The sequence below is a fragment of the Anguilla rostrata genome, chromosome 14 (genome assembly GCF_018555375.3).
Source record: "Anguilla rostrata isolate EN2019 chromosome 14, ASM1855537v3, whole genome shotgun sequence".
Lineage (NCBI taxonomy): Eukaryota > Metazoa > Chordata > Actinopteri > Anguilliformes > Anguillidae > Anguilla > Anguilla rostrata.
In genome coordinates this window covers 1310031-1336956 of record NC_057946.1, presented here as the reverse complement: position 1 = coordinate 1336956, position 26926 = coordinate 1310031, and the positions used below count along the sequence as shown (strand labels likewise).

General features: G+C 43.6%; 2 protein-coding genes across 5 annotated transcripts in view; one reads left to right on the top strand and one right to left on the bottom strand.

The window, feature by feature from the left end:
• LOC135239000 (netrin receptor UNC5C-like) overlaps nt 1–19289 on the top strand; it is a 184074-nt gene extending 164785 nt beyond the window's left edge. Inside the window, 9 exon segments of the mRNA XM_064307276.1 lie at nt 1653–1740; nt 2996–3164; nt 8728–8961; nt 9716–9865; nt 10509–10514; nt 12658–12706; nt 12709–12806; nt 15072–15250; nt 16338–19289. Coding sequence (XP_064163346.1) covers nt 1653–1740; nt 2996–3164; nt 8728–8961; nt 9716–9865; nt 10509–10514; nt 12658–12706; nt 12709–12806; nt 15072–15250; nt 16338–16497 — 1133 coding nt within the window. The 3' untranslated portion in view covers nt 16498–19289.
• A 5572-nt stretch (nt 19290–24861) lies between these two features.
• The window catches only part of LOC135240221 (bone morphogenetic protein receptor type-1B), a 70664-nt gene continuing 68599 nt past the window's right edge, over nt 24862–26926 (bottom strand). For all 4 annotated transcript variants that reach the window (XM_064309617.1, XM_064309616.1, XM_064309619.1 and 1 more), the window contains one exon: nt 24862–26774. In XM_064309617.1, coding sequence (XP_064165687.1) covers nt 26649–26774 — 126 coding nt within the window. In that variant the 3' untranslated portion in view covers nt 24862–26648. The remainder of the gene's footprint in view (nt 26775–26926) is intronic.

The window sequence follows — 26926 nt, the reverse complement described above, 5'->3', positions numbered from 1 at the left end:
AGATTACTTTCTCTTGACTGATCTTTTTTTGCCTTTTCATTTTGAGGCGAAGTTACCAAAAATTAGGCCCCAGTAAACTTGCCGTAACATAACATCAGTGCATCAGAAGAGTGAACGCCTGTCCATTAGCCAGATCTGAAAGCAGATGTCCATCTATTGAATGAGTGAAATTCTGTTGCTGGAAACTATAGCAACGACGCACTCTGACTTTACCATTTCTCAGCAGTTATATATTTCTGTCAGTTTACTTTGTCCACGTGAAAATTATTTTCAGGAATTTAAGTTTAGACTTTTTTTGCTATTTGGTTTTTATGGACATGGTTTTACTCCACTGGGTACATTAAATAAGTAATAATGAAAGCTGGCCAAATAGCTTGAATCGTATAATTGTTTTGAGTGTAATGGTGAAGAATAGAAGGCATCACCATTCAGAGTGACGGTTCTTTTCATTGTGAGGAAAGAATGGGGGTTTGCTTGTTCTAATTTTATTGTCATTCCCCAGTTCCGGAAGCATCCGTTTCCCATTAACTCATTAAAATTCCCGCTCTTCTCCGCACGTCCCCTCGGCAGACTGCGAATCCCCCAGAGGACCGGAAGAATTCATTTAAAATAGTTCTAGTCTATATCTGCCACATTAAAGTATGGATTTGACGTGCGGCGTGCCTGGACTGCAGAAGGGGCTGAGTGTTGGCACGCAGAAGACGGGCTCAGGGAAATTAGCGCGCTCTCGCTCTCTCTGTTGGGGTGAAAACCTTGGCCCTTCTGGTGAAAGTGAAATGAGGGACCAGATCCTCCTCGATTCCTTTGAACCTTAACCTGGTACAAAGAATTTTAGATGACCCCACTCACATTTAGCTTCTGATGAGTGTAGATCCTTGGTGCTTAGGGCTAAAACAAACAGAACATCCAACCCATTGATGCCCGACAAACTTTTAAATGAGTGTCATAAAAAGGGGGAAATATCTAATGTCTCAAATGTGTGCTAAGTTACATTTTTATTTCTGTTTTACGCCACCTTTTAATGTCCAACAAATTCCTGGGAAGATGTTATTAAAGACAGATAATAAATCAGTTTTAATACATTGATCTGCATTTAATGTGATTCAGGCACTTATATGGAGTGGCCACTAATTTCACAGCTACTTAAGCCTTATTAAAAAAAAGCGCTTCAAAAGAGAGTGAGAGAGAGAGAGAGTGTAGAGAGAGAGAGAGAGGTTGTGATTTGTACTGTGAGAAAGCTACCTGTGAAAACCTTGTTTTGAACTTTGAAACTAGTGAAATGTAATGTATGTATTTATACACACACCTGACATTTTACTGAACGTAAGACACTGCATGAACTTGTAGTTGGAGTTTAAAGGGTTTGAACGCTTTAAATGCAAGCCCTTTGCTGAGCCCTGCACAGTGTGGGGGTGTGGTGTCCTGAACGCTTTAAATACAAGCCCTTTGCTGAGCCCTGCACAGTGTGGGGGTGTGGTGTCCTGAACGCTTTAAATACAAGCCCTTTGCTGAGCCCTGCACAGTGTGGGGGTGTGGTGTCCTGAACGCTTTAAATACAAGCCCTTCGCTGAGCCCTGCACAGTGTGGTGTCCTGAATGCTTCTGGCTGTGAGGACCTGACAGCGGCGTTTTCTCTTCTTTTGTCTCTGGAAGGCGTGAGCTTGCTGGTGCCGGCAGGAGCCGTTCCTCAGGGCCGTGTGTATGAGATGTACGTGACCCTGCACAGGAAGGACAGCATGAGGTACAGACCCTGGGGCACTGACACAGTACAGACACAGTACAGTCCCTGGTGCACTGACACAGTACAGACCCTGGGGCACTGACACAGTACAGACCCTGGGGCACAGACACAGTACAGACCCTGGGGCACTGACACAATACAGACCCTGGGGCACTGACACTATACTGACCCTAGGGCACAGACACAGTAGAGACCCTGGGGCACTGACACAATACAGACCCTGGGGCACTGACACTATACTGACCCTGGGGCACAGACACAGTACCGACCCTGGGGCACTGACACTATACAGACCCTGGGGCACTGAGAATGTACAGACCCTGGAAAACTGACACAGTACAGACCCTGGCACACTGACACAGTACAGACCCTGGGGCACAAACATAACACAAGATCATCTATACAGACCCTGGGGCACAGACACAACACAATCTCATTTATACAGACCCTGGGACACAGACGCAACACAAGATCATTTATACAGACCCTGGGGCACAAACATAATACAAGATCATCTATACAGACCCTGGGGCACAGACACAACACAATCTCATTTATACAGACCCTGGGGCACAGACACAACACAAGATCATTTATACAGACCCTGGGACACAGACACAACACAAGATCATTTATACAGACCCTGGGGCACAGACACAACACAAGATCATTTATACAGACCCTGGGGCACAGACACAACCCAATGAAATTTCTCATTTCCAGCTTCCTCATTCAGGGCAGTCTGTGCCACAAAAGTGCCACAAAAACTAATTATGATAGAAAAATAACTCCCCTCCATCTCCGAACCCTCTGTCACACAACCCAACAATTATGTCTGCAGATAGAAAATGTCATTTTTCATTTTAGTCTGGAGAATTGCTCAATGAAAATTCAACTGTCTCCCAGAGACAGACATTTTAAAAGTGTGCTATTGTCCGTAAAATGCTGAGAAGATTCCTCTGTCTGTAACTGTTTTTCATTTTTAAGGTGTGAGGTCACAAATATGTGATTAGAATGTTTTTAGCTGAACATTCTAATGCTGATGTAACAATCACTACTGGTGACTGAAAGCAGTGGAGTTCTAGAACACTGACTTAGAACTTAGAAATAAAAAAACATTCCAGAAAACTTACTCATCAAATCTAGGAAAAGGAAGATTCACATGAAGTCACTGCTCATTCTCGGCAGGATGAAGAATGATCCCGCTCAGGCCTAAGCTCCCTCTCCTCCCTGTCCTCCTCTCTGCGATCCTTAGGCCTCCCGTGGAGGACGTGCAGACGGTCCTGAGCCCGGTGGTGAGCTGTGGGCCCCCGGGGGCCGTCCTGTCCCGCCCCGTCATCATCACCATGCACCACTGCGCCGAGACCGACAGCCAGGACTGGCACATCCAGCTGAAGAGCCAATCAGAGCAGGGCCAGTGGGAGGTGAGCGATCTGATTGGACCAGAGCCGACCACTGGTGTAAAACACTCCATACCCCTGGTGCTCGTATCACAGTCATGCAGGGAGTCAGCTGTGAAAACCTGGGAGAAAGGAAAGCCAGAGCCAGATTTGGTTTTGAGGGGCAGATTTGGTTTTGAGGGGCAGATTTGGTTTTGAGGGTCAGATTTGGTTCTGAGGGCCAGATTTGGTTTTGAGGGGCAGATTTGGTTTTGAGGGCCAGATTTGGTTTTGAGGGTCCCGTTTTGTGTATCCATGCTTTATGAGGTCATTTAGGGCCACAACCATCCAACCACGTCATTTATGTTGAAGCAGCTTGGGGCAACTGCAGCATTCCAGTCCAGGGTTACAGGAATCACAGGCCGCACTGGCCTGAGTTTTCATTCTTCACTTTCACTGTGGCTGCACTGCCACCTCATCCTCAGAGAAAGAGAGAATGGGCATGGAACCAAGACAAACCGGGTGGGGACTAGAAAAACTTTTATACTTTCTCATGTGATGGCACCATTTGTTCATAATGATGGAGTGAGAGAGAAACAGGGACAGGAAAGGGAAAGGGGCTGCTGCATGCTTTTGTGGGCTCACTTAAACGGAGCAGCGAACTTAATTAGAGAAGGAGGATCACCTGCTGGTATCAGATGGAATTTCCTCTGACTCCTCCTCTGTGAGTCTGCATGAGCTCTGTCTCCTGAGGCCCCCCCCCCCCATATCTGTTTCTGGTTTCCATGCCAACTTCTGGCCGTAATTACTTAATAATAGTAATTAATGTAATGGTTTCACTAATAACACATAGTATATCTGTAAGAATTGCACAGTAGGTCATTATAGAATGTAATGTAATGTAAATTCATCATTGAAAGGCTGAACATCGGCATGGAAACTGCACTGCCTCGTTCGGAGCTGAAAAGGATGCAATGTCCTTAAATTTTCTGAAATGTTTCCAAAGACAGCTGTGGTGCGATGGTGAATACTGTTATTATAGTTTCATGCTGTGTCTGAAAAATAGAAATAAAATAAAAAATTTCCAGTGGAGCAATTATTCTCCTTCCCTCCAATCAAAAGCGAACCAAAGAGCAGCGCCTAGCCCAGAGGCTAATCTCAGCCATTTCCCAGCGATTTCCCAGTGATTTCCCAGAGATTTCCCCCGTTACTGAAAACACAAATCCAATCTACATGAGCGACATTATTCAATGCCGTGGTTCAGGAGGCAGCGTGTGCCCCCAAACAAATAATTCAGGAAAAGTGTCAAAAAATAAATGGTGTTGTGAATCATGTGAGTTCCCACAACAGAAAAAAAGCCACAAACCGTGAAGACAAAAAAAAAGGAAAACAAACGCCTTTGAATCAGAACCACCGCCAAAGAGATTATTTGGAGCAGTGTGGCAGACCATAGAACTTCTGTGTCGTGTCCTGTGCTGATAAAAGCATAGAGGACCAACAGACCAGCTTCCTGTTTCACCACATGCAGGTTTCTCACCTCCCCGTTCAGACCTGAACTGCGCTGAACTGCGCTGAACTGCGCTGAACTGCGCTGAACTGCGCTGAACTGAACTGAACTGAACTGAACTGAATTACATTACACTGAATGCCTTTATTGCATTCTCTGAAATGGCCCATTTCTGAGGCTCAACACCACCACATGAAATCAGGTGATAAATCACGTGGAATGAAGACGGTGAACTGTTATGGCCCTCACCGTGTATGTAATACGCTACGGGTCGCGACCTGAAGTGGGTCAGGACCTAAAGTGGGTCACAGGAGTGTGTGAGGTTGGTCCCGGAATGAGTCTGTAGTCCGCAAATTTGTGTATTTGATAGGTACCTGAAAGGTATTAAATTTCTAATTTGGTTGCCGATATTAAAAAGTTTAGGAACTTGTGGCCTAGAGTCCCGTTTAGTCACCGGTTGGGTGACTCACTGCTGGGTTACAACCTCATCTGTGTGGCAAATACGTGAGTAGTTATCGCTTTCATACTAATTATCTCCTGATTCTGCGTATGACGGATTATCTCCGAAATACAGATCGCGAAATGTGAGTGCGAAATGACATTTTCTCATAAACACATGCAAAATAGCTCAGCCTGCCTGGCTCCCAGGGTGTGTAAAGGAAGAAATTCACTAAAGGTTGTGTAGAAACTTTCAGGAGACTCTGAAAGTGTACTCTGTAGTTTTGTTCAAAGACTAACATCTATAAACAACTTATTACTGAAACATGTTTTAATGTGTGTGCACCCCTGTTTTTTCCAGTGCACGTGTGTCCCGTAGATTAATAAGCACCAGTATGCATTTATGCAGGCCTCGCTCTTCTGACAGCACTGACATGAAACATCTGCATGTATCCTGTCCCGATGGGGCTTTTATACTGCAGGCGCACAAGTAAAAGCAGGAGAATATGAGGGGGAAATAACCCAGGGACTCGAGGTATCACAGGTCTGTGTGCGGTGCACGAAGTCTTTAATAATAAATAGTCCCAAATGGGGTTGTTAAAATACTGGAAAAGAGCTTCCACGCCTTTGGAAATGTGACGCTGATGGGCGCAAACTAGCTGGATGTTGCATGCAGTGAGAAAGAGCTCCTTGCGGTTAAGAGCTCCTTGCAGTTTACCCTTGGGTTTATTTTAAATGAGAAATAAATGGCTGTTGAACTCCGGGTTCTTCTTTTCTTTTTTTGTTCCTTAAAATGGTATCAGGACACAATCAGTGGTGTGATATTTGGGGATTTGGGGGTTACAGTCGTACCTGTTTTTATTAATAATCATTACTGAGTTTTGCCATGTTCTGCAAAGACAGTGCTCGCTCTTACTTTTGTATGGAAATGTTTCAAATTATGTTATTATGAGCATTTAATGTATTTTAGGGCAAGGGTTTTCAACCTTTTCTGATCCAAGGTCCCCAACCCAGGCTCAAAAGCAATCCCACAGTACAAGTTAAAAAGGGTTATATTAAAAAGCTTTTATATTTATAGTGTGTACAGTCATTGGAGATGAAGTCTGGCCAGGGACCACGTACTGTACCTTTCAATGACCCCCAAGGGTCCGTGGCCCCACTGTAAAAAAACCCAGACTGCAGAGATAATGCTATTGTATAATTTCATAACATCATATTACAGTCAAAATTTTTATTGTTTTTATTGTTATTTTTTATTGTTCATTAAATTTATATGATCGCACAAGAAGATCAGGGCAGCTATATGCTCAGGGGATATTTCCGTAGCACATGCAGTGTTGGTGTTTTTTTTGTCCCTGCCTGCAATTGTTTTCTGGATTGCTTCCTTGAATGTGTCCCTGATTTTTGCTGTACAGTGCGCAAAGAAACGATGCAGCTTTTCCTGTGTATAATGACTGAGTATAATCTAACCTAGCCTAGCCTAGCCTAGTTTAACCTAGCCAAATGTAACTTTACCTAGCCTAATGTAGCTTGACCTAGCCTAGCCTAGCTTAACCTAGCCTAGCCTAGCCTAGCCTAATTAGAATAGTGGAACATGAGCAGGCTGAGGACACCAGCTTCGCTGAAGGCTGGATTCGGTTAACGGATGATTGGCTAAGATGGAGGAGAGGGAGCGCTGTGGCGGCTCGGCGGCTGGAAAGAGAGCAGAGGACCCTGGGATTGATTCCTCCGCCCAGTGACCGTGACACTCACAGTGGTGTTTAGCAGACGCCCTCACCCAGAGCTGCTTAAATAAGCGTGTACTTGCCTGTAGGGCAGTTTTCGGTGGGCCGCATGTCACAGCCTGTAGGGCGGCTGGTTTGGCCACATGCAGTCACCTGTGCACAGGTGGACTGTGCTCTCTGTGGCAGTCTGTTCCCTTTCTGTTACGCTCTCGGCTTTCTACCTGCCTGAATACAGCAAACACAAGGAGTCTCGAGGTCCTGCTCTCCTTTTAGAAATAAAAGAAATCGGTGTGTTTTAAATCTGTGGCGGAAGATAGACTTAAACAGAATTACACCCAGAATGCATCATTCACAGAAGAAATATTAACAGAAATATAATTTTCTCTAAAAACACCCAGGTGTGTCCTTGAACGAGCACAGTAAGCTGCTTTCTGAGAAAGAGAGAGAGAGAGAGAGAGAGAGAGAGGGATAAAGAGAGACAGCGAGAGACCGAGAGGGGGGATGTGAGATGGTGGAATTTGCAGTAATATCCTTTCATATTGTTTATCTCTGACTATGACGGATGCCTTGGTACCAATCACTGAAAAAGGGGGGTATAGCTTAATACCATTTAAACAAGAAATAACAATTGATTATATCTCGCCGCTGCCAAGCTTTGTGTGGAGTAATATCTGTGGGAGAGGGGGAGGTACGTTCCTATTATTTCTGCAGATGAGTTATTCCTTTTCACTCACGGTCCCGATCACGCGCTCTCTCTCTCTCTCCGTTTATTGCGCTCTGAGGTGGAAGCCAGAGTTCAATAGTCATTTCAGAACATCCTGCTTTTCTCCAAATATTGCCTTTTCCCTCTCGCTCCCTGATAAACCCAATCGCCTGTTTGATTTGATGTCTGACAGACCGTGTTTCTAACAGATTTCATAAAAAAATAGGCTGCTGAATATAACTCACTTTCTGCACATTTTCAGCAGCGATGCCAACACACACACACACACACACACACTCAGGCTGGCTGTTGACCAGCCTCCCGGGATACAGACATATAAACGCTTGTACAAGCACCATGAGGATTATTATGATATTTATGAAGTATGATGAACAATAATATAAAGTGTGCAAAGAATTTCTTTTAAAAAATCAGACACACACACATACACACACTCACACAAACATACACACATATGCACAGAACACACATACACACACACACATGCACAGAACACACACACACACACATACGTGCATACACATCTACTCATGCATGCAGATGGTTTATTTAGATAGGTTAAGAACCCGGACGTGCTTCTCCAGCTCCTCGTACGTAAAGACAGGTCACCTTGGGGCAGGTCTACCATGGTCTCCCTGTAATCACTTACAGACTGACTGCTGTATTCACAGTCTGCCCATGCACTGTGCGCACTGAGAATTTCAAGTGAAAAATGATCACTCTCCATCTTCAGATAAGGGGAAAACATGTTAGTACCTTACATTGCATATTAAATGACACCTTAAATGACATTGCATGGTTATGATTACCTTATGATTTGATTTGGAAGCAATAAGGGTGCACTTTATCACATGTGGCTCCTGCTTGGTGGCTTATTTTTGGTTGAAAAAAATCTTCTACATAATTTGTCACGTGAGGTTAGATTTATCCACTGTTCAGACTTGGTCAGGATTAGATACATTTTGAGGATTAGTTAGTAATGTCCTAATAATAAAACTGTAAAATTGAATAGAATATATAGCACAAATATATATATCCAGCTGTATAAATGGATGTAATGTAAATGCTGTGTAAAAAGTTGTTTAAGTCGCTCTGGATAAGAGCGTCTGCTAAATTCCTGTAAAGTAATGTAATGTAATGGGGGCCGTTGTGTGACCTCTGAGTGACCTCTGTGTGACCTCTACCTGACCGCGCTTTCCGTGTCCCCCTCTCCAGGACGTGGTGGTGGTGGGCGAGGAGAACTTCACCACGCCCTGCTACGTCCAGCTGGACGCGGAGGCGTGCCACGTGCTGACGGAGACGCTGGGGACGTACTGCCTGGTGGGCCAGTCTGTCAGCGCGGCCGCCGCCAAGCGGCTGAAGCTGGCCGTGTTCGGGCCCGTCTCCTGCGCCGCGCTGGAGTACCACGTCCGGGTCTACTGCCTGGACGACACGCAGGACGCCCTGAAGGTGAGCGAGCCGGAGCCGGGCCCGCCCGTGCTGTCCGTCAACTGCAGGCTTCCATGACAACGGCTCACTGCCGGTCGGCCTGTCCTTCAGTTTGCTGTGCAGAATGTAGAGAAGAGAATGAAGAGGTCAGTTTTTGTCTTGGCGCTGGGCGTACCATAGAGGTTAATTAGGTGACCTGGATGGGACTATACACTAGGTAAGCAGTGGGAGGCCAGCAGGTTGAGTTTGGCTTCAACCCTACATTTGGAGAAGAGAAATGTGTGTTAATACTCTGACTTTTGGAGGACGAGTATTCAGAAATTATGAATGTGATTCAGTGGGCCTTGAAGCGTTAGAAATGTATTTGTTCTTCAGTTTCTTTTCTTCTTTATTCAGACCTTCACCTTGTACAAAAAATAGACATGTTTTTCAAAAACGGGCTTGCATATTTTTGTAATATATCACCACATTTGTCATAATGTGAAATCATGCAAAGAAAAATGGGGATATTCATAAATACTTATATTCTGAAGTATTTGGGAATATTACATTTTTTTAACTGAATTTCAGACTCATGTAGGTTGTGTGTTCTGTGGCTCGTGTAGGTTGTGTGTTCTGTTCTCTAACGGTTCTGTGTTCTGTGACTCGTGTAGGTTGTGTGTTCTGTTGACTCGTGTAGGTTGTGTGTTCTGTTCTCTAACGGTTCTGTGTTCTGTGACTCGTGTAGGTTCTGTGTTCTGTTCTCTAACGGTTGTGTGTTCTGTGACCCGTGTAGGAGGTTCTGCAGATGGAGAAGCAGATGGGGGGGAAGCTGCTGGATGAACCAAAGATGCTCAACTTCAAGGACAACAGCCACAACCTGCGGCTGTCCATCCACGACGTTCCCCACGCGCTGTGGAGGAGCAAGCTACTAGCCAAGTACCAGGTGGGGCTGCACCGCAAGTCCCAGCATGCACCGGGGCTGACGAGTTCCTGTCGGATTCTGTCATTTTTTAAACTTTTTTTTTACAGGATGTTGAGCTCAGCCATCTGAGAAATGAGTGTGCATACCAGCTGGTGAGGGTTTTTTTTCACCAGTCGTGCTCGGTGGTATCATTAAAAATCAACATGGTAACAGTAATAAGGCGCTTGTATGTGCAAGAAAAATGCAAAAATAAAAGCGAACATGACAGAGGAGAAAGGAGAGCAGGACATATGTAAATTTGTGTGTGTCTCCATGCTGGATCCCATATGGTTCTGCCCGGCTGGACTGTTTGATCCGTTTCCCCACACACTTTTTGTACCACAGTTCCAAAAACAGGTTTTTACTTCAAATTTTTTGTGGCCTGAACACCTGGAGCTGAGAAACAAATACGTTCTTTCGCAAAGTCCAAAACATAAACACCTTCTTCCGGGGCTAGCAGTAGATCTGCTGCGAATCAGCTGATGCGTGTCTCCAGTTACACACTGTGCTCACTGTGCCCTGAACTCTGTACACAGATAAACTGCCGTCGGTAGAGTACGGCGCAAACCCAGTGTGGCTGCCCAGCGTTTGGGCCAGTGGGCGGAAGTTTAGTTTAATGGGTAAGGAACTGGTAACTTAAAGGTTGCAGGTTCGATTCCCTGGTAGGACACTGCCGTTGTACCCTTGGGCAAGGTACTTAACCTGCATTGCTTCAGAATACATCCAGCTGTATAAATGGATGCAGCGTAAATTCTATGTAAAAAAAATAAAGTTGTGTAAGTTGTTGTGCATAAGAGCGTCTGCTAAATGCCTGTGATGTAATACCTAATCACCTCCAAAGACGAATCAAAGGAAATATATTTCCCGAATTTTAAAAGAACCTTCTGCGTGAGTGCCCATGAGCAGTAAACTTGTTCGCCGTCTAAACCTCACGCCCCAAAAAAATGACTTTGATGGCAGTTTTTCCCGTCGCCTCTCATCGCGTCCCCAGGGACCGCTGTGCGCGGGTACGCCCCTCGTTAAAAAGTGCGCCCGGGGTGTGGGAACGCGCGGGGGATTCCCCTCTGCGCTCGTGTGCGTTTACGCATCACAGAGACCCGCTGGTTCTCACAGACTTTCAGTCGCACCTTGTACACATTTAGCAATTAGCGGAACTCTGAGGTGGAAGGCTCCAAATATTGCTGGGAGTTCCACAAGCGGAGGATTAATGAGAACTAATGAGGTTTTATTGAAGCTGGTGTAGCTATAGAGTTGACGGTGTGACGGTTTGTGCTTTTTTTTCTTAAAGGTGTGTGTACTTGAAACTGAGTCAAGTGACAGAAAACTCAAAAGTAAATATATATTTATATGTGTATGCGTATATATATATGTATACACGTGCATATTTATATAACGGAAAGGTTTGTCACAAAGTGCTTCCCAGCATCCCGCAGCCTTGAATCCCCCCGGGAAGCTGAGCTTTGCTCGCTGAGACGTGATGTATGACGCTATGAAGCTATGCGGCGGCCAATTAGGCGAGCGCCTGCATGCAGAACACGCAGCAGCCATTACAGCAGCATCAGGCACGCGCCCGTGTGTCTCCTCTGCTCCTCTACACTTCCACCGTTCACCGCACTACGAGTCACTTATTATTAGAACGTGTAAGACACTGAAAGCCAGCTGATTAAAATCACAGGAAGATGCTTTTCTGCTTCTGTTTTTACCAAACTGTGTGTACTGTAGTTTAGTACACACAGTTTGGTTGCCCAGATGACACATCTCAAGGTTTTTGCGTATGCTTTACCTGCTAATTAGGTGACTTTAATAAAGTAGTCCCTATAAGGTAGCCATTTTATTTGTTTTGTCTCGTAACGTATTCCACGTAGGCTTCCGCTTTCCCTCTCTGCTGACTCGCCTGGCCCAGCGTGTCCCTCTCCCAGTCGTTATGGATATGAATCAGGCTTTTTTAGCATTATGGATGTGGATGATCTTTGTCGGTTTTCCTTGGCCTGCCGCTCGTATGGTGAAACTGTTCTGGTATCCAGGTCAGTCAGGACGACGTTGCCGTGGAGATGTTTCAACTTTCAAAACCCACATATAAAGCATTTTTTCCTCAGACGGGACGAGGGCAGATAATGAGACTTTATATTGACTTTTTATCAAGTTTTAAAGTTTCAGAATGCATTTTTATGCTGAAAGAAGGAATAAAGGCCAATGCTATATTCATATGCTCCTCTGAATGCACTATACACTGTGGATACTGCATATATCAAGGTCTTGTTTTTTGTTCTCCCTTAAAAGTTGTTTTTAAATGTCAGTGACGTCCATTATGAAAATGTCTCTGAACAGCTTTTACCGAATCTCTGCTATGTGCGGAGAGTTGGTGCGGGGCTTGGTCTGAGAGATGGATAGAGGCAGTACTCAGTCAGACACAAGGCTGCATACAGTACTGGGGCTGTGTCTGAGGTGACTGTACAATACGCCATTTACAATTTTTAATTTAAAAAAAATGTAACCTTTAATTACAGGGTAGGCTAAATGAGGACACGTGTTCCTTTACAGCAAGACCCTGTTAATGCACCTGCATTTTGTACCTTGTCCTCCCCTGACTGCGCTGTACCCCATTCTGACCGAGCTGTACCCCACTCTGAGGCCTGTACCCCGCTCTGAACACACTGTACCCTGTTCTGACTGCTGTACCCCATTGCGACCGTGCTGTACCCTGTTCTGACCGCTGTACCCCATTCTGACTGCTGTACCCCTCTCTCTCTCCAACACCTCCCCCTCCCCCGCAGGTCTTCTACCTGGTGTGGAGCGGATCCCATGCTCCCCCCTGCACCTTCACCTGAGCGCTCTCGTGCACCGCCGGCTCACCTGCAAGCTGTGCGTGCGGCAGGTGGAGGGGGAGGGGCAGATATTCCAGCTCAGCAGCGCTCTGTCCGAGGTGAGCGCCAAATCTGCCACGCCCTGCCCTGCCGGTCACTACCACACCCATCCTCCCTGGCACCTTATGGCACAACAAGCGGCCATAGCTGGGCATTAGCTAAGGGCCAATTCCACACAGATACCGGGCAGCATGCAGAAGTGTAGTGTAGTGGTTAGGGAACTGGGCCGGTTACCCAGAGGTTGCAGGTTTAAATCCTGGATAAGGCACTGCTGCTGTACTCTTGGTCAAGGTACCGAAACTGGACTGCTTTAGTAGGCTGTCTGCTATATGCCTGAAATTTTCTAGAGCAGAGAGTGGGGATTGAAGTCTATGCTTGACGGCTTTTTATTCTTCTCCTCTACTCAGGGAGTTAGGCCACCTGGTGCTTAGTACATCCAGCCAATCAGTGGTGTTATAAATCAATCAATTAACTGTGGGGCAGTAAAGAAGCCTGCAGTACTACTGCCCTCAGTGGCCAGGGCTGAATGTCTCGGCTCTGTAGAGGAGGTGATTGATGAGCCTTGATGGACTGCATGGTCTGTGCTTTAGACCATAACTTTCATTACGCATTCCTGTGCTCGTTTGGTCTTAGTGGTGCAGTAACCCTGACTGGGGTGGCCCTGATGTGAGAGATGCCCATTCAGTTGGGCCCATGTGGTGTGCTAATACGCTATTGGTCGATTACCAATCATGACGTCATGTGGGCGGGACTTTTACTGGAGGAGCCAATTCATACCCATGTCGGCAGTGGTCTGCAGCATAGCACTGGCTCAAACTTTCTAGAACCAATCAGAAAGTGGAGCCTCTCATTCCAGGTGTTCTGCTGATAGAGATATAGCATTTTTCGTTGCCTGCCCTGACCCCCCCCCCCCCCCTTATCTCTGCCTGTCACTGGGATGGCGATTTCCCCTTCACGAACTCTGAAGGCACATCTTCATCTAGAGATATCGGTTCATAAACCTGAGCACAGCTTACAGGGGATAATCCAAAGGGAGACGCGGTTGATGTAAAAAAAATAAACTACATTATCAGAAGCTGGCGCATTCAGGGCACTCGCAGATTGATTCTGAGTAAAACGCGCGCGGTGGGGCTGATCGTATCAGGGCTCTGTGGAAGATCCCAGCGCAGGTGCGCGCGTCGCTGCCGTGGGTTCGGATGATTCTCTTTGCGTGAGACTCCGGAACTGAGCGAGGGGCCGGCTCTGCCTGCTGGCGTGCAAATAAAACCTCCTGTGGGCTCGGCGTGTGACTGCAGCCAGTTCTGTCCTTCAGTGAACCATGCGGTTCCCTTTTTCCTAACGTTTCAATGTGGTATCATTTCATATGATTTTATATGATTTTTTTTTGCTGGTTCTCCACTTTGAGATGAGGTTTTGCGGTCTTTAATACTCCCTTGTTGGAAAAATAAATAAATCAGACCTGGGTCAAATACATATTTGTTTTGGATTCAAATACTTTTCTGTGCTCTGTTGATCTTGCCTGGTGTAATTGAGCTTGTAAATATTACCAGAAGACGAGGTTTGCAATTTTTGAGAGTATTTCATTGGTTCCAATACACCAGACAAGATCAGTAAAGCGTAGAAAAATATTTGAATCCAAAACAAATACAGATTTGACTCAGGTTTGTTTGCAATATATGTTTTATAAAGATAAGTTGTAAAATATATTGATTATGGGTTTTTTGTCTGTGTATTTACAGTATACTGCAGTGTATGGAGCGTCTGTCGGGGTCTTTAGGATTCTCTTTCTGAAGTGGAAGAGGAAGCTGTGTACTGACGTGTTTGGACACATTTGATGGCGTTCCAGAGACTGACGCTCTGGTCGTCTTGCAGGAACGCAAGGGCTAGCCACGTTGTGTGACCGCGGCAAGTATCGACTTCCGGGGTTCCGCACATCCACGGCACAAGCATGGCCCCATGTAGCCGTAGAAACAGAACGCTGATCGCTGACAAGATGAGCTGGAGGTGGGCCGAATCAGTGCCCCACTCCAGCCACGCCGTCGCGTGTTGGTTTTGTTCCAATTATCAGTTTTAGTTTTCTGACAGCTCTATAAACTACGCTGTTTCACTTGCGCGCTTGAGCACAGTAAGATTATTAGGATGCACGTGCAGTCTGTGGCTGTAGCTGCTGCTTATGCACACGTCAGATAGAGATACGATTGAGCTAATTGAGTAATTGGGAGAAGATGTTGTCATGGAATCCTGAAACGGATTGGGCTTTGTTACGGGTTGGGCCCTGTTGCTGATCGGGGCTTGTTGTCGTCCCTCTTGCCGCGTCTCCGCAGGACGTCCAGAGCATAGACACGTCGCTGCTGGACCCGGCGGGCAACGTCACCGCCCTGGTGGGGCCCGGGGCGTTCCGCATCCCCCTGTCCATCCGGCAGAAGCTGTGCGGCAGCCTGGACGCCCCCCAGACCCGCGGCAACGACTGGAGGATGCTGGCCCACAAGCTGAGCCTGGACAGGTGAGCCCAAACCCCCCCCACACCCCCCTTCTGACAGCTTGTTTTGAGGGCTAACTCTGTACCCAATGAGCTCACCTCCCAGAAGGGGCTATGCTATCGGAGGAAACAGGAGGGGAGGCATGGGGTGGTGTGGGTGGGGGTGGGGGGGGGGGGGGGGGGGTTTCGCATTTTCTTCTTTCCTTCCTTTCTCCTTTACCCTGTTTTTAATTTTAAGCAGGCGCAGACGGATATGAGAACCTCTCGCTTTAGCACCGTGGAGGAGACGTTGAGCAGGAAGGGCGCGGGGCTCTCTGATTGGCTGCCGGAGCCTTTGCGCAGTCCCGCGTGGGCTCTCTGATTGGCTGCCGGAGCCTTTGCGCAGTCCCCCCGTGCTCGTTCTGCGCCTGTTTCCCAGGGTCCCCTGCTTCGCCTCTCTCCCCTTCATCTCCCTCTTCCCCTTCGGTGCACTGCAGTTCAGATCCCGTTCCCTGGCAGGACTGTGTATCCTGAAGCAAATCATGTCTTAAAACAGAAAAGAGCAGGTCTGTGAACACGAACAGTGACAGGAGCTGTGATCTGAACGCCAACAGAAGGCTGCTAGATTTGTACATGAATAACAGATGAATAAATTAATATTTTATTATACCAGTGGGATACCGCATGTCATCCAGAATAATACTTTTTAAAAAGTTATTTAATGACGACTTAAACCCTTCGGTGTCTTTTCTGGTTGCTTGAGATGCTTTGTTGTCGGTGGGATTTTCCCGCTCGGTGTCCTGTTTCACAGTTTCATGTGTTTCTCACAGTGTGTCTCTGTCTCAGCGCTGTGTCGCAACGGCACTAACTGTCCTTCTGCAGGATTTGTGTGCAGCTCTTCCCTGGTTTTCTCTTGGTCATAAATGTGACTGATGTGATCGATGTGATCGATGTGATCGATGTGATCGATGTGATTGATGTGATCGATGTGATTGATGTGTGTTACAGAATTAGTAAACTCCCAGCCCAGCTGGTCTGAGGATGGTAGATATTGGTTTGTTGTAGAATTAGTAAACTCCAAGGGAAGGGTCAAAACAACTACTCCCATGATCCTCTCTGTTCTTGTTGCTAGGTACCTGAACTACTTCGCTACGAAGTCCAGCCCGACGGGGGTGATCCTGGACCTGTGGGAGGCGCAGCACTTTCCGGACGGAGGCCTGGCCCACCTGGCCGCCGTGCTGGAGGAGATGGGTCGCCAGGACACCTTCGTTCCCATGGCAACGGACCACTGATGCTGAGAAACAGCCGACCGATCGACGGAGGGAAAACGGACCGACGTACGATGGGCGGCGTGCGAGCGATCAGCGTGGATCAGGTCCTCAGACGACGCAAACGGGTCTAAGAGAGAAAAGCTTGCGTGGGCTGAGCCTGCTCATCCTTTCCTGAAAGAGAAAAAATGAAAATTCTGCTTTTCATTTCTATGGAAACGCAACGAAAGACGAAAAATAGCAAAAAAACGGAAATAAATATAATTTATACATGATGGAAGCATAAACTTACACCAGAGGTTTCTTGTTAGCCATGGCTATAGGCTCCTTGGTGCAGTTTTCCTGTTGATACAGTTTCCTAGGAAACGCTTTATTCTGCTGTCCATGTATGTGGATGATGTCATCGCGCTCCAGACGGGTTGCGGGTTGCTCAGTGGTCAGCAGTGCGGGCTATTGTGATGCGTGCAGTTGAGTTACGGATCAACCAATCAAAACATTTCTCACCTGCTCCTTCATTCCCACCTGCCTGCTCCAAAAATCATTTATCATGCTTGTATCGTTTTTTGCAGTATCGACATGTTCAAGTGCTCTCCTAATTACAGAAGGAGATCTATACATGGATCTGTGTGCAGGAGACCGCACGCAGGAGAGTTCATACAGGAGGGTTTTTTATTTCTTTTATATTTTTGTGCAACACTATATCTTGCCCACATGTATGTCATATTTTTTTTATTTTTGTTTAGCCATTTCCTTTCTCCACAGTGCCATCTTGTGGGCATAGAGAAAAACACGTGCAACCCCTCTTTTTAGAGGTACAAAGCCAACGGTGCAAACCTGTAAATATGCATAAAAGAACATTGTGATGTCTGTAAATTTGTGATTTGTGGTATTATTTTGTTAAGTTTTTTATTATTTTTTTAAATGCTGAAGTTTAAATGTGTTTTGATGAAAGGAGGAAAAATCCGGTGTTAAGTCATGATGATGTAATATCAGCCTGCAGCAGCAGCTCATCTGAACACCTGGTGCTTCGTTAAGTTAACCTTCGCCAGCAGTGTTTACAGGGGTGTGCAGGTGTGTCCGGGCTCAGGTGTTTAGGTAAGCTGTTGTGCACCGAGGGAACAGGTACTTCTGCACACTGCAGTGCACAGGTAAAAAAAAGAATACCTGTTCTGCCTAAATATGCCTTTCAGAATTTTAAACCACTCACACTTTTATCTTTTATAGTGTAAACCTTTCTCTCCATGGCAGTGCAATCAGCAGACCTAAAGGGACTGGCCTAAGACAATGACTGACTCACGTTATGATCTGATTGGTTTATCAAAGGTGAAGACTGTCACTATTACTATTTAATTAATCACCCCCTACCCCACCCCCTCTCCGTGTCTCAGTTCTCTTAATTGTATTAGAAATCATATAATTTAAGATAATAAAACACATCTGCAAATGATTATTTATACTAGTGTAGTTCCAAAACCAGCAGTATTTTTGAAAACAGGAAATGTCAAAATCCAAATATGTATGGCAAACTGCAGATTGTAACGCCATATATGATTACAAACCAAAGTTCTATCCCACCGGTGGAACTTTTCAAAAAAAAAAAAAATAAATAATAATAATTGGAAGTGTGTCAGCTTTCTTGTCGATAAGTACAGCCATCTTGATAAGAGAAACACCAGTGTGTCTTACCTCTAAGCCACTTTGTGTTTGGATTTTTGTGAAATATTCTTTCACAAAATAAGTGAAGGAACAAACGCTTAAACTAAAAGGCTGGTATTGATTTTTCTTTCTAATTGAGTGTCAGGCTACAAGGGGGAGACATCGTCAAGTTTCACTGTTTGGGGGGGGGGGTAATTCTTTGTTAGATATTTGCATTCTCAGGATTGCTTTTCTTGCAGGTTATTTGGTGATTGCATCTATTGATGTACAAAAAAAAAAAAACCAACACAAAAACCCTTCACAGTGGCTGTGAATTCATATCTATGGTGATTTCACTCAAGGCCTCCTAGGTAAAGAGCTCGGATAGCTAATTATTGTGTGTTATTTGATTCATGTTTTGCCTCTATGTGGTACTGTGTGAGGGCGTTGATCTCATTTATACTTTGGGGGGTGGGCAGTCGGGGAATGACAGCAAACAGGGAATTTCCTTTCTGATTTTTATTTCTTTTTTATTTTCTGGGGGAGGGACACTAATTCTACCACCCAATACAACACAGTAATATTGCCCCCGCCGGGGGTGGCGGGGTTGATGTTGTCCCAAAGTTGGGGGACCCGTCTCCCTCTAGATCTGCATCGCCATGGTTACCTGGGGAGACAGGTGGCCCCGCCTCTTCTGTTAATGTCTAGTGTGAGCAGAGTGTGCCTGCTGACCTCAACTGGACTGTTCCATTCTACACCAACAGGGGGAGACGAGGACAATGAAATGTGATAAACCGACACAGATATTTTTGGTCAATGAGGTGTGTATGATACATGTATTATGTACAGAGGTTTCCAGTCTGAGCTTGTCCTCAGTTTATACAACGGCAGTAGGCAGTCTCTAGTCTTTGTTCTCTCGCAAAAGCTGTCAGATTAAAAAAAAAAGCTGTCTATGCAAACTCGGGCATCCATTACAAACACGGTGTTCTTTTGTGGAAATGCTTGAAGTGGTGAAGTGGCCGTTCAGGTGTATTTGGATCAGTACTTTTGGCACTAAAGTGAAGATGTGCTCAGCACTTGCACTTTGGGACGTGTCCTGCAAATGCTCGGATTTCTTCAAATTTCTGTACAAAGTGTAAGAAAGAATTTTTAAACAAGTAATAAATTATATTTATAAGCAACATTGATCATGTGGTTGTTTTGCCTGAATATCTGAATATGGCTGGTGTAGGTCTCAGTCATGTGTGCGTGTGCATGTACCTGTGTGTGCAGTGTGTACGTTATGCTGTACTTCAGTGTGTGTGTGCGTATGTGAACACATACAGTAATGGGTGTGTGTTTGAGTTTGTGAGATTGTGTGTGTGTGTGTGTGTGTGTGTGTGTGTTTGTGTGTGCGAGTGTGTGTGTGTTTGTGAGTGTGTGCACAAGGGTGTGCTAGATATCATGTATATTTGCCCCTTATGGAAATTCATGTTTACAGGCTCCAAAACTGATAAGGTATAGATTTTTGTGTCTAATTTAAATGAGAAATCAATGGTATTCAAAAGTACCTATGGCTTCAATTAGAATTATGGGCTTAAACTAGGGTTTGGGTTAGGGTTAGGGTTAGGAAAACGGTAAGTCTGAGGGTAAAAGCAAGTTCACAGCTGTGTTCAGCAATTTTAAATGGGTTTTCTGAAGTTTTGCAAGCTACCAATGGCTTCAATTAGGGTTAAGGGCCCAAACTAGGGTTAGGGTTAGGAAAACGGTAAGTCTGAGGGTGAAGGCAAGTTCACAGCTGTGTTCAGCAGCTTGAAGAATGGTTAGGACACAGGCTTGTTAATGATTTTGAACGAGCAAAATATTTTCTACAGTAGCTTGGCTGCCTATGGGCATTAAAGACATGTGCAATATATTCATATTTATTCAAGAAATAAAAATCTTTTTAAAAGACCTGAAACATATTATTTTGCATTTGTATTGTTATTCTTGATATTTAACTTGTTTATTAATCAATTTTAAATGGGTTTTCTGAAGTTTTCCAAGCTACCAATAGCTTCAATTAGGGTTAAGGGCCCAAACTAGGGTTAGGGTTAGGAAAACCGTAAGTCTGATGGGAAAGGCAAGTTGACGGCTGTGTTCAGCAGCTTGAAGAACGGTTAGGACACAGGTTTGTTATTGATTTTGAATAAGTCAAATATTTTCTACTCTAGCATGGGTACCTATGGGCATTAATAAATTAGCAATATATTAATATTTTTTCATGGAAAAAATCTTTTTAAAAGACCTGAAACATTATTTTTCATTTGTATTATTGTAATCCTGATATTTACCTTGTTTATTCATCAGTTTTAAATGGGTTTTCTGAAGTTTTCCAATCTACCAATGGCTTCAATTAGGGTTAAGGGCCCAAACTAGGGTTAGGGTTAGGAAAACCGTAAGTCTGATGGGAAAGGCAAGTTGACGGCTGTGTTCAGCAGCTTGAAGAACGGTTAGGACACAGGTTTGTTATTGATTTTGAATAAGTCAAATATTTTCTCCTCTAGCATGGGTACCTATGGGCATTAAGAAATTAGCAATATATTAATATTTTTTCAGGGAAAAAATCTTTTTAAAAGACCTGAAACATTATTTTGCATTTGTATTATTGTAATCCTGATATTTACCTTGTTTATTCATCAATTTTAAATTGGTTTTCTGATCGTTTCCAATCTACCAATGGCTTCAATTAGGGTTAAGGGCCCAAACTAGGGTTAGGGTTAGGAAAACCGTAAGTCTGATGGGAAAGGCAAGTTGACGGCTGTGTTCAGCAGCTTGAAGAACGGTTAGGACACAGGTTTGTTATTGATTTTTAATAAGTCAAATATTTTCTACTCTAGCATGGGTACCTATGGGCATTAAGAAATTAGCAATATATTCATATTTTTTCATGGAAAAAATCTTTTTAAAAGACCTGAAACATTATTTTTCATTTGTATTATTGTAATCCTGATATTTACCTTGTTTATTCATCAGTTTTAAATGGTTTTCTGATCGTTTCCAATCTACCAATGGCTTCAATTAGGGTTAAGGGCCCAAACTAGGGTTAGGGTTAGGAAAACCGTAAGTCTGATGGGAAAGGCAAGTTGACGGCTGTGTTCAGCAGCTTGAAGAACGGTTAGGACACAGGTTTGTTATTGATTTTGAATAAGTCAAATATTTTCTACTCTAGCATGGGTACCAATGGGCATTAAGAAATTAGCAATATATTCATATTTTTTCATGGAAAAAATCTTTTTAAAAGACCTGAAACATTATTTTTCATTTGTATTATGGTAATCCTGATATTTACCTTGTTTATTCATCCGTTTTAAATGGGTTTTCTGAAGTTTTCCAATCTACCAATGGCTTCAATTAGGGTTAAGGGCCCAAACTAGGGTTAGGGTTAGGAAAACTGTAAGTCTGATGGGAAAGGCAAGTTGACGGCTGTGTTCAGCAGCTTGAAGAACGGTTAGGACACAGGTTTGTTATTGATTTTGAATAAGTCAAATATTTTCTACTCTAGCATGGGTACCTATGGGCATTAAGAAATTAGCAATATATTAATATTTTTTCTTGGAAAAAATCTTTTTAAAAGACCTGAAACATTATTTTGCATTTGTTTTATTGTAATCCTGATATTTACCTTGTTTATTCATCAATTTTAAATTGGTTTTCTGATCGTTTCCAATCTACCAATGGCTTCAATTAGGGTTAAGGGCCCAAACTAGGGTTAGGGTTAGGAAAACCGTAAGTCTGATGGGAAAGGCAAGTTGACGGCTGTGTTCAGCAGCTTGAAGAATGGTTAGGACACAGGTTTGTTATTGATTTTGAATAAGTCAAATATTTTCTACTCTAGCATGGGTACCATTAAGAAATTAGCAATATATTAATATTTTTTCTTGGAAAAAATCTTTTTAAAAGACCTGAAACATTATTTTGCATTTGTATTATTGTAATCCTGATATTTACCTTGGTTTTTAATCATTTTAAATGGTTTTCTGATCGTTTCCAATCTACCAATGGCTTCAATTAGGGTTAAGGGCCCAAACTAGGGTTAGGGTTAGGAAAACCGTAAGTCTGATGGGAAAGGCAAGTTGACGGCTGTGTTCAGCAGCTTGAAGAACGGTTAGGACACAGGTTTGTTATTGATTTTGAATAAGTCAAATATTTTCTACTCTAGCATGGGTACCTATGGGCATTAAGAAATTAGCAATATATTAATATTTTTTCATGGAAAAAATCTTTTTAAAAGACCTGAAACATTATTTTGCATTTGTATTATTGTAATCCTGATATTTACCTTGGTTTTTAATCAATTTAAATTGGTTTTCTGATGATTTCCAATCTACCAATGGCTTCAATAGGGTTAAGGGCCCAAACTAGGGTTAGGGTTAGGAAAACCGTAAGTCTGATGGGAAAGGCAAGTTGACGGCTGTGTTCAGCAGCTTGAAGAACGGTTAGGACACAGGTTTGTTATTGATTTTGAATAAGTCAAATATTTTCTACTCTAGCATGGGTACCTATGGGCATTAAGAAATTAGCAATATATTAATATTTTTTCTTGGAAAAAATCTTTTTAAAAGACCTGAAACATTATTTTGCATTTGTATTATTGTAATCCTGATATTTACCTTGTTTATTCATCAGTTTTAAATGGTTTTCTGATCGTTTCCAATCTACCAATGGCTTCAATTAGGGTTAAGGGCCCAAACTAGGGTTAGGGTTAGGAAAACCGTAAGTCTGATGGGAAAGGCAAGTTGACGGCTGTGTTCAGCAGCTTGAAGAACGGTTAGGAGACAGGTTTGTGATTGATTTTTAATAAGTCAAATATTTTCTACTCTAGCATGGGTACCTATGGGCATTAAGAAATTAGCAATATATTCATATTTTTTCATGGAAAAAATCTTTTTAAAAGACCTGAAACATTATTTTGCATTTGTATTATTGTAATCCTGATATTTACCTTGTTTATTCATCAGTTTTAAATGGGTTTTCTGAAGTTTTCCAATCTACCAATGGCTTCAATTAGGGTTAAGGGCCCAAACTAGGGTTAGGGTTAGGAAAACCGTAAGTCTGATGGGAAAGGCAAGTTGACGGCTGTGTTCAGCAGCTTGAAGAACGGTTAGGACACAGGTTTGTTATTGATTTTGAATAAGTCAAATATTTTCTACTCTAGCATGGGTACCTATGGGCATTAAGAAATTAGCAATATATTAATATTTTTTCAGGGAAAAAATCTTTTTAAAAGACCTGAAACATTATTTTTCATTTGTATTATTGTAATCCTGATATTTACCTTGGTTTTTAATCAATTTTAAATTGGTTTTCTGAAGATTTCCAATCTACCAATGGCTTCAATTAGGGTTAAGGGCCCAAACTAGGGTTAGGGTTAGGAAAACCGTAAGTCTGATGGGAAAGGCAAGTTGACGGCTGTGTTCAGCAGCTTGAAGAACGGTTAGGACACAGGTTTGTTATTGATTTTGAATAAGTCAAATATTTTCTACTCTAGCATGGGTACCTATGGGCATTAAGAAATTAGCAATATATTAATATTTTTTCTTGGAAAAAATCTTTTTAAAAGACCTGAAACATTATTTTGCATTTGTATTATTGTAATCCTGATATTTACCTTGTTTATTCATCAGTTTTAAATGGGTTTTCTGAAGTTTTCCAATCTACCAATGGCTTCAATTAGGGTTAAGGGCCCAAACTAGGGTTAGGGTTAGGAAAACCGTAAGTCTGATGGGAAAGGCAAGTTGACGGCTGTGTTCAGCAGCTTGAAGAACGGTTAGGACACAGGTTTGTTATGATTTTGAATAAGTCAAATATTTCTCCTTAGCATGGTACCTATGGGCATTAAGAAATTAGCAATATATTAATATTTTTTCAGGGAAAAAATCTTTTTAAAAGACCTGAAACATTATTTTTCATTTGTATTATTGTAATCCTGATATTTACCTTTGTTTTTAATCAATTTTAACAAACACAGGTTTGTTAATGATTTTTTAGATTTAAATCATTTCAAAAAAATTTTTTGGGATTGTTCAAATTTCCAGTGACAGCTTCCAGATGTAATTACAACTTTGACATTCTAATCAGTTGTGTATACTTATTTCTGAGGAATTTACGAAGCAGACTTTAGCCTTATCTCCAAAAAGCGAAACTATGTAAATTAAAAAAATAAAAATTAAATTTCAGGTGGATTGGAAATAATGTTAATGTAATATGCATAGTGAAATAAATGCATAGAAATGGTCTTTTGAGGAATTTGATGAAATTATGAAAAATGTTTCTGCAGAACAACAGAGAAATAAGAAATAAGACCAAAAAGTCAATTTTTTTTATTTTTTATTACATTTTTTTAAATTCAGAGGATTGGGAAATGTTTAACAATGGTGAAATGACCATTTAAAAATGTGTTTGCAGAAATAAGTCTTTCTTTTATTTTGTCCGAATCCGGGCCAGGCCCATTTTTATACTTGGGCAGCGACCTGATGCTACCTGTAGCTTGAAGCTAACTCAAAGCAATCTAATCAGCGGTCGACCCAAAGCAATACTGTGAAAACATTTCATGATAATGGATGTGGATGTCACTGGCCTGGCGTGTGTTAGTCCATCAATGAGCTGCTGTTAGACATGGCCGCCAGTGCAGACCCAGTTCAGACGGTCCAGAGGTCATCCTTCACCCCAGCAGAGACCACTCTGACTAGCGCCCCTGCTAAAACCCAGTAAACACACAGACTAAGCAGGAGCCAGGAGACAAATCACTTTATTAGGGGAGTGTTAAATCTGAAATATTATTTATAGCATATTAATTCACTCTCATTTATAGCTTTGTACAGGTTAAATTAAACACAGCCCCTGACCGAAGAGCAGGGAGCTATTTATTCTCTACATAATTTATCAACAGAGAGAAAAAAAAAACACTTTTTCCATTTCAAGTCCTTAATTACCAATATAATTTATCTGTATTATTTATTTGACAAATAAGGAATCGTGTTTCTTTATATTTGCAATCAACTGCAACCAGAGCACTGAATAAGATGCACGAATCAAGCGACGGACGAGGTCTACGAGAACGAGATCAAAGGGCATGTAGTGCAAAACCCTCTGAAGATCAAAGTTTTTATCTTTAAATTCTACGTCAGTGTTCTAGAACTCCACTGCCTTCAGTTACCAGTAGCGATTGTTACACCAGCACTAGAAGGTTCAGTTAAGAACATTCTAATCGCATATTTTTGATCTCACACCTTAAAGGGTTAAACAAAAATCAAACAGAATAGACTCCTTCTACTGAGCTTACACAATAGGATAGAACCAAACCGATGAATTAACATCAGGATTTGAATACACTCTTGTAACAGACATAGTTAATGACGCAGCCCTGAAGATCAAGCACAACAGTAGCAATGTGGATTAGCTTTAAGCTGGGAAATGAGACAGTTAGCCTGCCTGCTCCTCCATTTTAAAAAACAACAGAAACAACTGTCAGGCATTCAACCGCTTTAGTGCATTATTTTTACACAGATTTGTTTTCTTCAATGCTAAAATTTATCATAACACTGCAGCGTACGATAACTTCACTCAGGAAAATGTAGCGTGACAGTACGTAGGCAGCATGTGTTCCAAGTTTGACGGCCGTGTAAATTATGAGCATGGTACAGCGCAGACTGGGCACAGTCTCAGCACAGAGTCACAGGCTACATTACACTGAGCCGATACCCTCCAGAGCCCGGAGGAACAGAAAAGTTCAAGAATTAAAAATGTTTTTGACACAATGCAAGTGTCTCGGAAGACAAAAACATGCTGGAGTGAAAATAATTTCAAAAATATTATTTTATGTGTATTGAATATCCCTTGGAGTGTTGTTGGCTTCAGCACAGCAGAGCGTATGGTTCTTGAGACCAGGGAACTCGTGTCCCCTACAGGGGACAGAAACAATTTTCCGAGTCTCAGGAGATGTGCTGCCTGTGCACGGACGAGAGGTGGAAGCACACCTTGCTCCGTCTCCTAGGCAACCGTTAAAAATCCAGGGTCAAAGGAGCTAAAGAACGAATGGCAAAAAAAGAAAAAAAAAAAAAAAAGAAATAAGTTATCCTGTGTTACGGTTTTGGATCGTCAGGAAATATTCACTCCTGCTGTGACGTTCCAGGAGGAAGGGGGGGTAGTACTGTGGGGGGCGCTATCGAGACCCGCCCCCCACTCCCTGCCTGCCAACCTCCTCCTCCGGACCCTGAAGCTTTCACAGAAAGCAAAGCAATAGCGCCCCCTGTCTGCTGTGCGTCCATCTGCAGCTGCGTAACAGAGATCCTGCTGTGGGAACAGGTGAGGCGTTACCATTGATCTGGGTATTTCCCGATATGTTCCCAAGGCAACAATGAGGCCCCTCCCTCTCCCCCTCCCTCCTGGACCTATTGCAACGGCCCAACAGGGCGCTCTCCGGCCCCCCCTCCTGCCCCCCTCCTGCCGGGGGCAGGGCCTGTGAGGTGACCCGTGCGTGTGCGTGTCAGCCGCTGCTGGCGCTGACTCCTCCCCCTTCCTCACAGCTTGATGTCCTGGGACTCGGACATCTTGGCCAGCGTCTTCTTCACCCGCAGCGCGGTCAGGCGGGAGGCGGGGCTGTGCGCCCAGCACTCTGACATCAGCTTCCCCATCAGCCTCAGGCACTGCAGGGAGAGGAGGGGCCAGTCAGTACTACAGTACAATACGCAGAGCCACTCAGTACTACAGTACACTGCAGGGAGAGGAGGGACCAGTCAGTACTACAGTACACTACGGAGAGCCACTTAGTACCACAGTACACCAGACAGAGCCACTC